At 38.1% G+C, this 12,878-nt stretch overlaps 1 protein-coding gene across 1 annotated transcript in view; it reads left to right on the forward strand.

Annotated features, from left to right (window-relative positions):
* OTOG (otogelin) overlaps positions 1-12,878 on the forward strand; it is a 95,691-nt gene that overhangs the window by 11,429 nt on the left and 71,384 nt on the right. Inside the window, exons 3-13 of the mRNA XM_013130067.2 lie at positions 651-743; positions 975-1,129; positions 1,517-1,635; positions 2,017-2,222; positions 3,729-3,859; positions 5,556-5,662; positions 6,516-6,625; positions 7,608-7,733; positions 9,899-10,007; positions 10,906-10,952; positions 11,790-11,935. Of these exons, the coding sequence (XP_012985521.2) occupies positions 651-743; positions 975-1,129; positions 1,517-1,635; positions 2,017-2,222; positions 3,729-3,859; positions 5,556-5,662; positions 6,516-6,625; positions 7,608-7,733; positions 9,899-10,007; positions 10,906-10,952; positions 11,790-11,935 (1,349 nt within the window). The remainder of the gene's footprint in view (positions 1-650; positions 744-974; positions 1,130-1,516; positions 1,636-2,016; positions 2,223-3,728; positions 3,860-5,555; positions 5,663-6,515; positions 6,626-7,607; positions 7,734-9,898; positions 10,008-10,905; positions 10,953-11,789; positions 11,936-12,878) is intronic.

Consider the following 12,878-nt stretch of genomic DNA (forward strand, 5'->3'; position numbering starts at 1 on the left):
GAAAACTTGTTTTGTCAGATTTTGATGGGGATCTTCCCAGGGAAAATAAGAGGTAAATAATCCAATACCTCTTTCCCACAAACCCAAACCTGTTTGCGAGTCAGGGAGCTTGTTTTCTATACAGTAGGCTTGCTATACTTAAGCATTCCTCTAATAAGATAAGAGAGAAGTAGCCTGTGTCTGTATGGAAAATGTTTGTGGTTGGTACACTTGAAAGTTGCAAGATGAAGGAGGATCTGTAGCTCAAAAATTTACAGCTGGTGTATTTTCAGGGCAGTACATTCTCATCCTGGTAGAGCTTATCCATGAAGTGTTATTTGTAGCAGTCTTTTATATAAGGATATAGAAATTTTTTGATGTGTTAATACTTGTTCACTTCCTCTATTCATTGCTTAGGGGACTAAAACCATGTCAGACTTGATTTGGCTTCTGTAAATGTGCAATAGATTTACTTCATCTGGCTGGGTTTCTTGAGGTGAAGCTTTTGCGGTATGTTTCCTGTTCGTGGAGGCCTATGGGATTTTCCTGGACATTTTAATGCTAAGCTGACATCTCCTGTCATTCATGGATTACATTCAGTGACAGAACTGGGTTTTAAGAATACAAATTAGCATAATTTATATTTAACATGTCTTGTTTTTTCCACTCAGATTCACTTACATGTTTTAATGGAGGAGAATGTGTCTACAGAGAGCTGTGCAACTGCAGTCGATTTAATGCAACTGGACCAAGATGCCAGGCAGGTGTGTAAATGGAGAAAATGAACTCTGTTTCTGGAATTGTATTTGGATTCCTTCCCAGTGCTACAAGAATAACTGCCCACTGCCCAAAGGATCCTTCGTGCCCTACTATTTTTCCCCTCCCTTTCTTTTCTATGTTGGTATTTCACAGCATAACACATATGCTATTACATCTCAACTGCAGGTTGAATCCAAAAACCAGCACTATGTCTCAAGTGACTCTCCTTTTGTTAGTATATAACACAGGTGCTGAAAGAGATCATATATGCAGAACATGGGGTCAATATAATTTTGAAACTTTTGATGGACTCTATTATTATTTTCCTGGGAAATCCACATACGTGCTTGTGAGACATACTGAATTAGATGAACAGAGTTTTTCCATACAGGTAAGGGTCTGTGCTTCTACATATAACTGTTGCTGCACATGCTAATAATGCATTGATTTTAAGAGATTAAAAATAACTTGAGGTGATAGTATGGTGTTCTAGAATGAAATGTGGTGTAATTCTAACATGATATGGCCTACCAATTACAATAGCACGAATATAAACAGCTGGAAGAAAACTGGTACACGTACTTCCAAAGCCTGCTGCTGCTGTGAAAAGACCAGTCCAAGAAGAGTGCTAATTGTGCTCATCTTTTTGGGGTTTTTTTTTGGACCAAACTACTTGTTCACATGCTGAAGTGGGAATGGGGGTATTAGTTGTATAATGTGGATTACAAAGAATTTGGTTAAAATCTTTGACTTTGACACTAGTGGTTTTATTTGGCAGGTGAATAATGATCCTGAATGCCACTCCTCTCCTTATTCCTGCAAACGATCCATTAGTTTATTCTTTTCTGGAGATGAACAGATAAAGATGAACACTGAAGTCACCTATAAAGGATTTGGGTAATTGCACTCACGTTTCTGATGCTGTAGTTACACTGGAATTAATCTCATGGTAATGTTTTGATAACAGAGATATAAAATAAATCACTTACTTACTTTGAGCTACCAACAAATATCCAGACCACAGCAATGCTCCCAGTCTACAGAGCAGTCTCTGAGGAAGGTGATATGTAAGTAAGCAGTATACAGTATTATGAAGCATAATCATTGACATTCATCCTTCGATTTTTGCTGCTATTTGCAACTTCATCTCTTTTAGTGGAGTTAACTCCATATTTATATCAGGGTTTCAGAGATGCTTGAGTCATTAAATCAGCAAGTAATTTATTTGTAATGGTGATATTCTTATGTGAAGTTGTTTTTGTTTCTGTGTCATTTCAGAGTACAATTACCTTATATTACCAGAAACTTACACATCCAGAAACTAGCTGGATACTTCCTAGTCAGGCACCAGAATGGTTTTACTCTGGCTTGGGATGGTATATCTGCAGTGTATATCAAAATGGCACCAGAGTACCTGGGCAAAACACATGGACTGTGTGGGAATAATAATGCTATCCTGCAGGATGATCTTGAAACTAGTTATGGTGAGTATTTAAAATATTCCCCCTTGTGTAGCACTGTGTTGTTTGGTGGTTGTTGTTGTTTGGGGTTTTTTGTTTCTTTCTTTCTTTGTTTTGTGGTTTTGTTTTTTTTTTCTGGGGTTTTTTCAGGTTAAAAGATGTTACTTTGCTTAGTTTTTGATTGTAATGAGAATTGAATTTATGATGGGCAACTTCTATAATGGAAGATTGGATACAGAAATACTTCTGGTAGATGATGCTGTTAGTGAAAAGGGACAATTTCAATACAGATGGAACTATAGGGAGAAAGATCTTTAAAAAGCTGTCTTACAATAATATTTGCACTTCGGTGTTTTGGGACCTGAAAGGTAAAATCTATTTTTAAATATACACTGCAATTTTCCAGCCTGTGGAAGTCTGAGATACAGCTATTGGAAATAAATCAGTAATTTTCATTGCTAAATAAAGTCAGTGAAGACAGACAAGTCTTTTCTGATCTGGCTTTTCATTTATGCTAACACTTTCAGAAGTGGCCAGTGATCCTTCAATACCAGCTTCCAAGAGGCTTGGCTTTCAATAAATACTGAGTGAAAACCTCTATAAATATAAAGAACTGGAAGGGGGTGGGTTTGGAAATCAGACCTGTTGAAAGGTGTCTCAAGCTGGGTGATAAAAAATCCTGGAAATCTTTGCTTTGGGCTGTTTAAATTTTTGCATCTCCTCTTTAAGATGAGGATATTTCCGTAGTGCACTACTTCAATACACAGATTATATGTGGTAGGTTTCTTTTATTGCCAGCCACCCAATTTCAGATAACATCAGTCCTTACCCCTATTGACTAGTTTGCTCACTAAATCAAAATGTTTAACTTAATAGCAAGATCAATAGTTCATTGTCCCCATTGCCTTCAGAGACTTTACCCTCCCACCTTTCTCTAGGATATCTCAGTCACATAAAGCTGGGATTGTAGCAGTACAAGCAGTAACCAATGTCACTATTTGTCTATGACAGATAATACCTTTCTTAGCCAGTTTAACACTAGTGTAGACATCTGAAAAAGTTACCTTTTTTGGTTAATGTAGAATATTACTTTGTTACCCTTGCAGGGACTCAAAAATGCCTCATCTTTCCTGGGTTTTAGATGCTCTGTTGAGAGTTTCATATCAAGTATCAGTGTAGACCTATGTATGCATGTACAGTTTGTCACATCTTCTTTCCCATCTTCCATCCAAGGAGTGTAGCAGGCACAGTTCTGCTCCCTTAAAGCCCTTCCTTGCCAAAATGCCTATCTAAGCTTTACTTCCATTTCAGAACCTTCCTACTATAGTCCTTTTTAAAAGTATTTTTGGGTTTCTTTAAAGGACCAGATTGTCATCAGAATAACAGCTGATGCATTTAATTATAGGAAGGGGTTGGCACACTCTGCTTCATGTGGTGTTTAGATTATTGAGATGTTTCTCTGGGAAATGCCATAGAAATGCTGTTGTTCTTCCAAGTCACTGTGTGTATCTGTGTGTGTATCTTGTTTAGGAAAACTGACAGATGATGTAACAGAATTCGTAGAGAGTTGGCAGGAAAATCCTCCACAAGGAACACCCAATTGGGATAAATCTCTTCTCAATGAACCACCTTGCCTGAGACAAAGCCATGAATCTCTACAGGTTTGGATCAACACAAAAGGATTATTGCAATAGTTGGTGATCTCATTAGAGTAAGAATTTGTCTTGCTTTGAAGGAGACTGAAAATATTCACAGTTCTTTGGAGAGATGGATTTAAATGGTTGCTGCAGAAGAGCTTCCCTTGTCTTCTCCTTTTGCCCCCAGTTCTGTGTTTCATTCTTGTTTTTTTTTCAAATATTATATTGTCGCTATAGCAACAAATAGGATCATTCGAGTCTGGGAACTTAAATGGGTGAAAAGTTATAAAGTATAGGTGCATTCTAGAGCTGGTTCCTATTTCTTCCCTTAGGAATGATAGAAAGAAGCAAGTAAGCAAAACCAGAATGAGATCACAGTTAATTTGCCAGTGTTTAAAAATTATTCTTACTTTTGTCCATCACATTGAAGCAGATCAATCCTTTTAAGTAATATTTTCAAGGCATAACCCTGAAATGAAGTGCTTTAAAAATAAAGTTTCAAAGTATTGAGTGCACCCTCAGTAAATTTGTGGATGACACCAAGCTGGATGGGAGTGCCTATCTGTTGGAAGATAGGAAGGCTCTGCAGAGGGATCTAGGCAGGCTGGACTGATGGTCTGTGGCCAATGGTATGAGGATCAACAAGGTAAAGTGCCAGCTCCTGCATTTGGGCCACAACAATGCCATGCAATGCTACAGGCTGGGGGAAAAGGGACTGGAAAGCTGTTTGGCAGAAAGGGACCCGAGGGTGATGTCTGATGGCTGAACATGAGCTCGCAATGTGCCCAAGCAGCCAAGAAGGCCAACAGCATCCTGGCCTATATGAAAAATAGCATGGCCAGCAGGGCCAGGGCAGTGATTATCCCCCTGTACTTGGCTGCACCTTGAATACTGTGTTCAGTTCTGGACCCCTCACTACAAAAAAGACATTGGGGTGCTGGAGCTGATCCAGAAAGGAGCAAAGCTGGTGAAGGGTCTGGAGAATACATCTTAAGAGGAATGGCTGAGGGAACTGGGGTTGTTTAGTCTGGAGAAGGCTCAGGAGGAATGTTATTGCTCTCTACAACTACCTGAAAGGAGGTTGTAGCAAAGTGGGAGTCAGTCTCTTTTCTCAAGTAACAAGTGATAGGACAAGAGGTAACAGCCTCAAGCTGCACCAAGGGAGGTTTAGATTAGATATTATGTAAGAGTTCTTCACTGAAAATGTTGTCAGTTCCTGGAACAGGGTACCCAGAGAAGTAGTAGAATCACCATCCCTGGAAGTATTCAGAAACCATGTAGATGAGGCCCTCCGTAACACAGTTTAGTGGTGGACTTGGCAGTGCTGGGGTGATGGTTTGACTTGATGATCTTAAAAGTCTTTTCCAGCCCATCTGATTCTATGATTCTAAAGCTGACTCCATACATGTTTTATTTCTGTTGCTTTTCACTCTGTAATTTGACTAAAATGAAGACTATTTCACACCATTTGGGCTTAGCTGCAACATGGCCTACGCCTTTCTTGGGGAATGGATATATTTTACTCCACTGTTATGACCTCAGATAAAAGAACACTCTGGCATGGTCAGCAATGTTGCTAGCCACTGATTCTTGTTGGTGAGAGGAAAGTGATCCCTAGTCAGAGCCCAAGATGTCTGTTCTGATTTACCATAGTCTTCTGTTCTACTTAGGTTTATCTTTCAAAACCTTCTTTTTACAATAGCTATCTTATTAATTTCAGAGGGCATACACACTGTGTAATATACTGTTACATCCCCCATTTGAAACATGTCGTGAATATGTGAGTCCTCTTCCTTTTATGGCAAGCTGCACCAATGATCTCTGCATGTAAGTAAATGTTTTTGGGTAGTTCCAAAACTGTTTCAAAAACATTGTCCTTCTATCATGAGAATGAATTGTAAATATTAACAGGACTAATTTGTGTCTTCTTCTGCATGTTTTTTTTCATCTAAGTCTTTTATCTTGCCTTTCTAGTTTACTCCTGGTTTTACTGTCAGAAATTCCTGTGGAGTTGTTCCTGTTTTCTTTGGTACCAGGATGACCAAAATCAGGACCAGATATTTTCATAACTTGTTAGCCTACCTGCCCTTGAATATGGCATCTGTTTTGATTCTGAGTGTACAACATCATTAGTATTTCTAACCTTAATGAACAGTAATGGTGCATAGGCCAGTTTGTCATTTGCAAACCATATGTTAATCCAATGAAAAGAGGAATTTGATTACTATCTGATTTTATGCTGTCATTTCACTATCTGCTATCCTCCTTGTTCAAGAACTTTTGACTAGTTAAGTTAACAGGCAGGACAGAAGATAATTTCCATTTCTTGTACCATGGTGACTCACTGGTGGAAACTTCACACTTTCCTCTTGTGAGTTTTCTTAACAATGTTATTCCTTTTGTAAAAACCACGACCTTTATTCAGGTCTGTTAATACTGCTCTATCTCTGGCTTTCTTGCATTTATTCAGGAAGTTAGTTTCTGGTCTCAGATTTATTGATAACTTGTCTTCGACTGTGCCATTTAACACTTTTAGCCTAGACAAACAGCACAGTACTTTAGAACATTATTAAAGTAGATTCAAAAACATGGTTGCATGCAATGCAGGAGTATTCGTGAGGTTATGATTACATGTTTGAATGTGGGAAGAAAGTAATATGTCAATTTTTATTTGTGTAAGGTCAGCAGTTGATAATGCAACTTGGTGTCGAGCATTAACTGAATATGCCAGAGCATGTGCCCAAGCAGGAAAGCCACTTCATGGATGGCGAATGCACTTTCAGCAGTGTGGTATGAAGATGCTTTAGTACTTGGAAAGACTGCTTAATAGTTGTATTTTTAAAAGTATTCATACTTTTACCTGTTTGTCCTTTCTCCTATTTGAACTCATATAGCTCTCACTGAAAGCATAAATATGGACTCAATTCAAGGCTACTTAAATGAAATAGAAGTTCTTTTTTTATATGTGTAATTTGTACTGAATGTATTTAAAGCACTAAGCTTATTATAATGTGTTTTAAGAATCTTCTTACTAAAACATAGAGATTCTTTAGAATGATTAACCATTTATTTTTTCATAGAGGTACTCTTCCAAATATTGTGAAAGTCTTAATGGATTTCTAATACATAAAATTGGTCATGAGTGTTTAAAAATGAACTTGAATTATTCTTGTATAAGTCATAATCTTTGAAATCACAGAAAGTAAGTTGGAAAGAGATCATCTAATTTGTTTGCCTGTCTGGAACACAGAACCAGAACTGTTATGGCATTCATGACAGCAGGTTTCCTCCATGTTTCCAAACATACTTGTTATTGGATGTTATACTACTTCCTATGCTGGTCTGAGTACCTAAATAGCTCTATGGTGAGAAATTTCCCTGAGTTTTCCTTGGCTTAATTTAAGATTATTCCTTCTCAGTGCATCTTTAATGGGCAGAATATGAATATATGTATATTGTGTGTTTGTGTGTTTTATTAAAGCCATTGTTTTATTGTTCTAGACAACAGATACTCAATTGACTTATCAAAAAGTTAATACCTGAAACAAATATCTGCAGTCTATTATAAGTGCTGAGTCAGAAACACTATACTTTGCTATTTATAGAATCATGGAATGGTTAGGGTTGGAAAGGACCTTAAGGTCACCGACATCCAACCTCCCTACCATGGGCAGGAATGCCTCACTCTAGACCATGTCACCCAAGGCTCTGTTCAACCTGGCCTTGAATGCTGCCTTGGGAGAAATGGTCACTATCTGTTTCTATTTTTCAGTGATTACCTGTGCTGAACCCTTGATCTACAATGAATGCATCAACTGTTGCCCTGTTTCATGTCATCAAAAATCACAGTGCATTGACAGTGAACTTCCCTGCATTGATGGATGTTACTGTCTGGATGGTAAGTTGCGCTTCTCAAATATATAATGCCATGTAAGTTTTTGACTGCTATTGCCCAAGATTAGGGGCTAGATTAAGGCACTGTCCTGGGTTCAGCAGTAGCAGTCATTTTTCTCCTTCTTGGTAGCTGGTGCAGTGCTGTGTTTTGACTTTCGGGCTGGGAACAGTTGCTGATAGCAAGTATGTTTTGAGTTACTGCTCAAATGTTTGGTTTGTCCAAGGACTTTGTGAGTCTCATGCTCTGCTAGGAAGGAGGGGAGGCTGGGAGGAAAGAGAGACAGGACACCTGACCCAGGCTAGCCAAAGAGGTATTCCATACCATAGCACGTCATACCCAGGATGTAACTGAGAGTTACCCAGAAGGGCTAGAGGACTCTGGGGGTTGGAGGAGGTATCGGTTGGTGCTCCGTTGGGCCGGGTGGGGTGAGTTATGGGTCGGCAGCTAGTGAGGTGTTGTATTCTCTTCACTTGTTATTTGCTTTATCATTATTATTAGTAGTAGCAGTAGTGATTTGTGTTATACCTTAGTTATTAAACTGTTCTTATCTCAACCTGTGGTGACTACATTCTCTGGATTCTCTTTCCTAACTCTCTGGGAGTTGGGGGAGCAAGGGGGGGAGTGAGTGAATGAGCTGTGCGGATTGGGATTAAACCACAACAGGCACTCACAGGAGCTCTTTATAAAGGCAGTGTAGAGTGTGTGGATGAATAACCTTGTTTTGCTTGTAACTGACAAACGCCTTTTCCTCCCTTTAACAAGTGGGAATAGGTTTCAGCACAGATCCACATTCTAGCTGTAGAACTCACCCATTTGAATGAAAAATTGTGTTTGCTGTATTGTTAACAGAGCAGCAATCTTCCTGATCCTGGTGGTATTTTGGCAAGTTATTTTTTTTCCTGGTGTGCTTTGTTTGCCTTTAGGTTTGGCTGATTTTAGGGTTTGGTTTGGGTTTTTCTTCACCCTGAAGAATGACTGCAAGGTCAGGTGTTTAGGAGAGTTCAAAAATGTCACATGACTAAAACTCATTCATGTGGCCAGAAACAAGTTTTGATATTGATATTCTTCTGCTGTTGTATAGTTATGGCAAGTGAGGTATTTACCAATGCAGCCTGTAGCAAAACTTCACCCTTGTTACCAAAATATACCCCGATGTCCAGTTTTATCCTTGTTACTGGCTTCTCTTGGGTACATAATTCTATCTAAAAGTGGTCAGAGAAGGTTATATGCTGAATCATAGAATATTTAGGGCTGGAAAGACAGTAAGATCATCCATCTAGTTCCAACCCCCCTGCCATGGGCAGGGACACCTCGCACTAAACCATATCACCCAAGGCTCTGTCCAGCCTGGCCTTGAACACTGCCACAAATGGAGCATTCACAGCTTCCATGGACAACCCATTCCAGTGCCTCACCACCCTTACAGTAAAGAACTTCTTCCTCATATCCAATCTAAACCCTGGTTAAGTTTTAACCCATTACCCCTTGTCCTGTCACTACAGTCCCTAATGAAGAGTCCCTCCCCAGCATCCCTATAGGCTCCCTTCAGATATTGGAAGGCTGCTATGAGGTCTCCACGCAGCCTTCTCTTCTCCAGGCTGAACAGTCCTGACTCTTAGACATACCCTGATGATTTATAAGTATAATCATCTTTGTCATACATTTTATCTTTTATGGCCTAGTAAAGCCTTTCAGTTCCTGGATCTCTTAGAGTGGAACACACACAAAACCTCCCACAAGTAAAAAAAAATCCATATATATATATATATATAATAAAATAAAGACCAAACACTATCTTAAAACATGGAAGCAAAAATTTGTAAATCTGTCAAAAAGGAAGCCAAGGGTACTCAAAACAGCATGGTTTGCTGTTTATGTGTATGTGTGTGTGTGTGTATGTGTTTAGTTTTTTTGTTTCTTTGTGGGTGGTTTTTTCCCCCTGCCCATCATTATTAAATACTTGTTATTCATGCTAATGTTACTGTATCTCAAGCAATTCTTGTACTTGGTCCACATAATATAATATATTTAATATAGTTGAAATCAAACTACTGCAAAAATAGAGTTTTATTATCATACATGACTATTTGTGTTGCTCTTGGGTATATTTAGTGCTCCATCAGCCATTTGTACAGATTTTTTTTCCTTGTTGTTTCATTTTTTTCTAGGCTTAATATATGAAAATGGATTGTGTGTCAAACCTATGGAGTGCCCTTGTGACTACCATGGAAGTTTCTTTGAAGTTGGCTCAGTGGTTTATGAGGAATGTAATAACTGGTTAGTAATTTTTCCTTTTACACTGTGAACTTAAGCCTTTAATGGTCACGAAAGACAACTTTTGTATGACCTGTTTTGGTTAAGAATTGAATGAAGTTGATAAGTACTCACTGTTTCTATGTGCAAAATCTGTTGTTTCATATGTTTTGCAAAAAAAGGGGAAGATAAAAGAAACTACAGAGCTATTAATGTGAAATAAGAGCAACTTGCAGATGTTGAAGAGATGCTGTAATGTTCAATACACTTTTCACAATACAACTTGGCCTCAAAGGAAAAGGAATCTAGAATTCAAAATCTTAACAGGAGAATTACTTTGACTTTTTCTCCTGGTTCTGTTGTCTCACTTGGACACAAAGAGTGTAATGTCACGATGACACTTTTAGGAATTTCTAAGTTAATTTCATACATTGGAAAGAAAAGCTTGTAGGAAGAGATAATGTCTTTATTGGATAAACTTAACTGATTAAACAGATGAGCTTGCAGATACGCAACTTGTTTTTTTCTAGCAGATTGTTTTCTTTTTAAAGTATTAAGATTCAAATTGCTTGTTTATTCTTCTCAGTTTTAATAATCCTTAACTTTTATAATAGTTATCAAGGAGCTAAAAAGAAAGTAAAGTGTTATTGGATGCACAGATGAAATTTCACCTGATCATATTCTCATGACAAGTACTTGCCACAGCTCCCAGGCATTCTAGTGAGTGTGATAGCACTGTTGTACCCTTTTGTGAGACTCAAGATGTCTGGTAACCACTTCATATAGAAGGAAACCAGGAAAAACAACTGAGGAACAGCCATATATACTTCACCAAAAAAAAAAAAGAAAAAAAAGAAAAAAAGTCTGAAACTTTTTTTTAATAGTAATTAATTAATTTATTTTATTTATTTATTTATTTCAGCACTTGCATTGGAGGAAAGTGGATTTGTACAAATCTTACATGTCCAGGTATGTCAAAGTTTTGAATACTTAACTAATAACTGAATTTCTACTTTGGGTAAAATATTACTGTTAGACCTTAAGAAGCTATTTCATTGTATAACTTGCATTTTTATTTCTATCTACATGTAAATGCATCAACACACAGTAGATCAGATATTAAAACAGTCTGAAGAGCAGACCTTTCAACTTTGTGTGCTAATGTGTCTCCATATACATCAGCATCATGTCTCTGGTAGATGGCACTACCTTGTCATTCAACTAAAGTTTGCTCTGCAGTCTTCACTTAAAAGACATATGGCAAAATTACCTTTCCCCTCTTCCCCATGCCCCAGCATTTCTGGCTGGAGATAGAGTATCTAGGTATTGTACAAATACCTGTTAATTATTTTTACATGCCTGTTGAATGAGGGGTGTTATTCCCACTTCACTGGTGGGCAGCTAAACTACAAAGAGATTAAGGTCAAAAGGATTTTGCATAGTTCTTATGGTTGCCAATAGACTCAAGTACTGGTCTTGGAGTTGTGGGGAGTGTTCAGTGTTTCTGCAAATCAAAAATTGTTTTTAGAGCCACAAATCAAATATCCAGAATGTAAGGATTACACATGTTATTGTCACCTCCAGCATAAATTGTTTAGATATCTTGGCCTGGCACCAGGTAGGAACTCTGTAGTAAAAACAAGTTTAAGGATCATTTATTCACTGTGTTCTTAGTACCTGCTCATAACATGAATGCAAATTTATAAATTATAACATTATCAGAGTGTGTGAACTCTACAGCAGTAGTAACTGTTGAGAGGACACTGTCTTTTCTGCGTACTTCAATACATTATTTATGTTTGTCAGCTGAATGCTCAGTTTCAGGAGACACACATTTCATGACCTTTGATGGACGCAAATACACTTTCCAAGCTACCTGCCAATATATTCTAGCAAAAAGCCGTGCATCAGGAGCATTCACCATATCCTTGCAAAACGCTCCTTGTGGACAGGTAAGGCTTAGATCTCTCTTGTGATGTTTATACACTGAAGGGCTTAGTAACTGGGGGGTGGGGGAGCAGGGAGAACACTAAAAATAAGAAATAATGAAAGCTACCTGCAACGGAATATATTAAAATGAATCAGTAGCAACAATTTTCCTTAATGATGAAATAGTTGAACAGCAGAGCTCAAGAAGCCTGAGAAAGGTGGTTGTATGTTGATGCTATATCCTGTACTATATGGTTGAAGATAAGCAAAAGGGATCCCCAAAGAAATACTCTAAGGAGCTTTTTTTATCAAATGAAAGTTGAAGCATGAAATCCACTGTTAGATACCTCTCAGCCTGACCTGTTCAAAACCCCATCAATGGACAACAGAGGTCTGGAGCCAATACATGCTCTGGTAATATGCAGGATATCTGTTATTGTCTCATTCCATTTTGTGTTACAGAATGCTTATTTCTGTGTGCAAAACAGACGGAAATATGCCTTTTAGTTTAGTTGTGGTGATACTTTTGTTGGGAGAAGCAATAATCACAGTAGTTGGCTTTCTGCAGCACTTGTGAGATCACCAAGACCCTTGCAGTATTTCTCACGTTTTGTTTATCCTTACTTAGGGAGTTTGCTTAATATGTCTCCATGTCCAAGTAGTTTGTAGGTGAAAAAAAACAAAACAGATTCTCTTGGCTTTTACTATATGTTAGGCTTCATACTTCATTTAGCCTCCAACAAAGGTAGCCTAATCAGTCTGTCATAGGTACATACCTTTACAGAGGTTTGAGTGAAGCTTTCTGGACATTAACAGCCAGGTGGGTGAGTAGAGACTTGTGTGGTATGTTCTAGGGCTACATGCTGCTAATTAAATCATCATTGTACAAGTTATGGGAGGGTAGTGAGAACAGTCTGAGTACTATAATGCAAGAGTGTGAGGCTTCAGTGCAGCTATTCAAGTGTC

The sequence above is a fragment of the Melopsittacus undulatus genome, chromosome 4, assembly GCF_012275295.1.
Source record: "Melopsittacus undulatus isolate bMelUnd1 chromosome 4, bMelUnd1.mat.Z, whole genome shotgun sequence".
In the NCBI taxonomy this organism is placed as follows: Eukaryota; Metazoa; Chordata; class Aves; order Psittaciformes; family Psittaculidae; genus Melopsittacus; species Melopsittacus undulatus.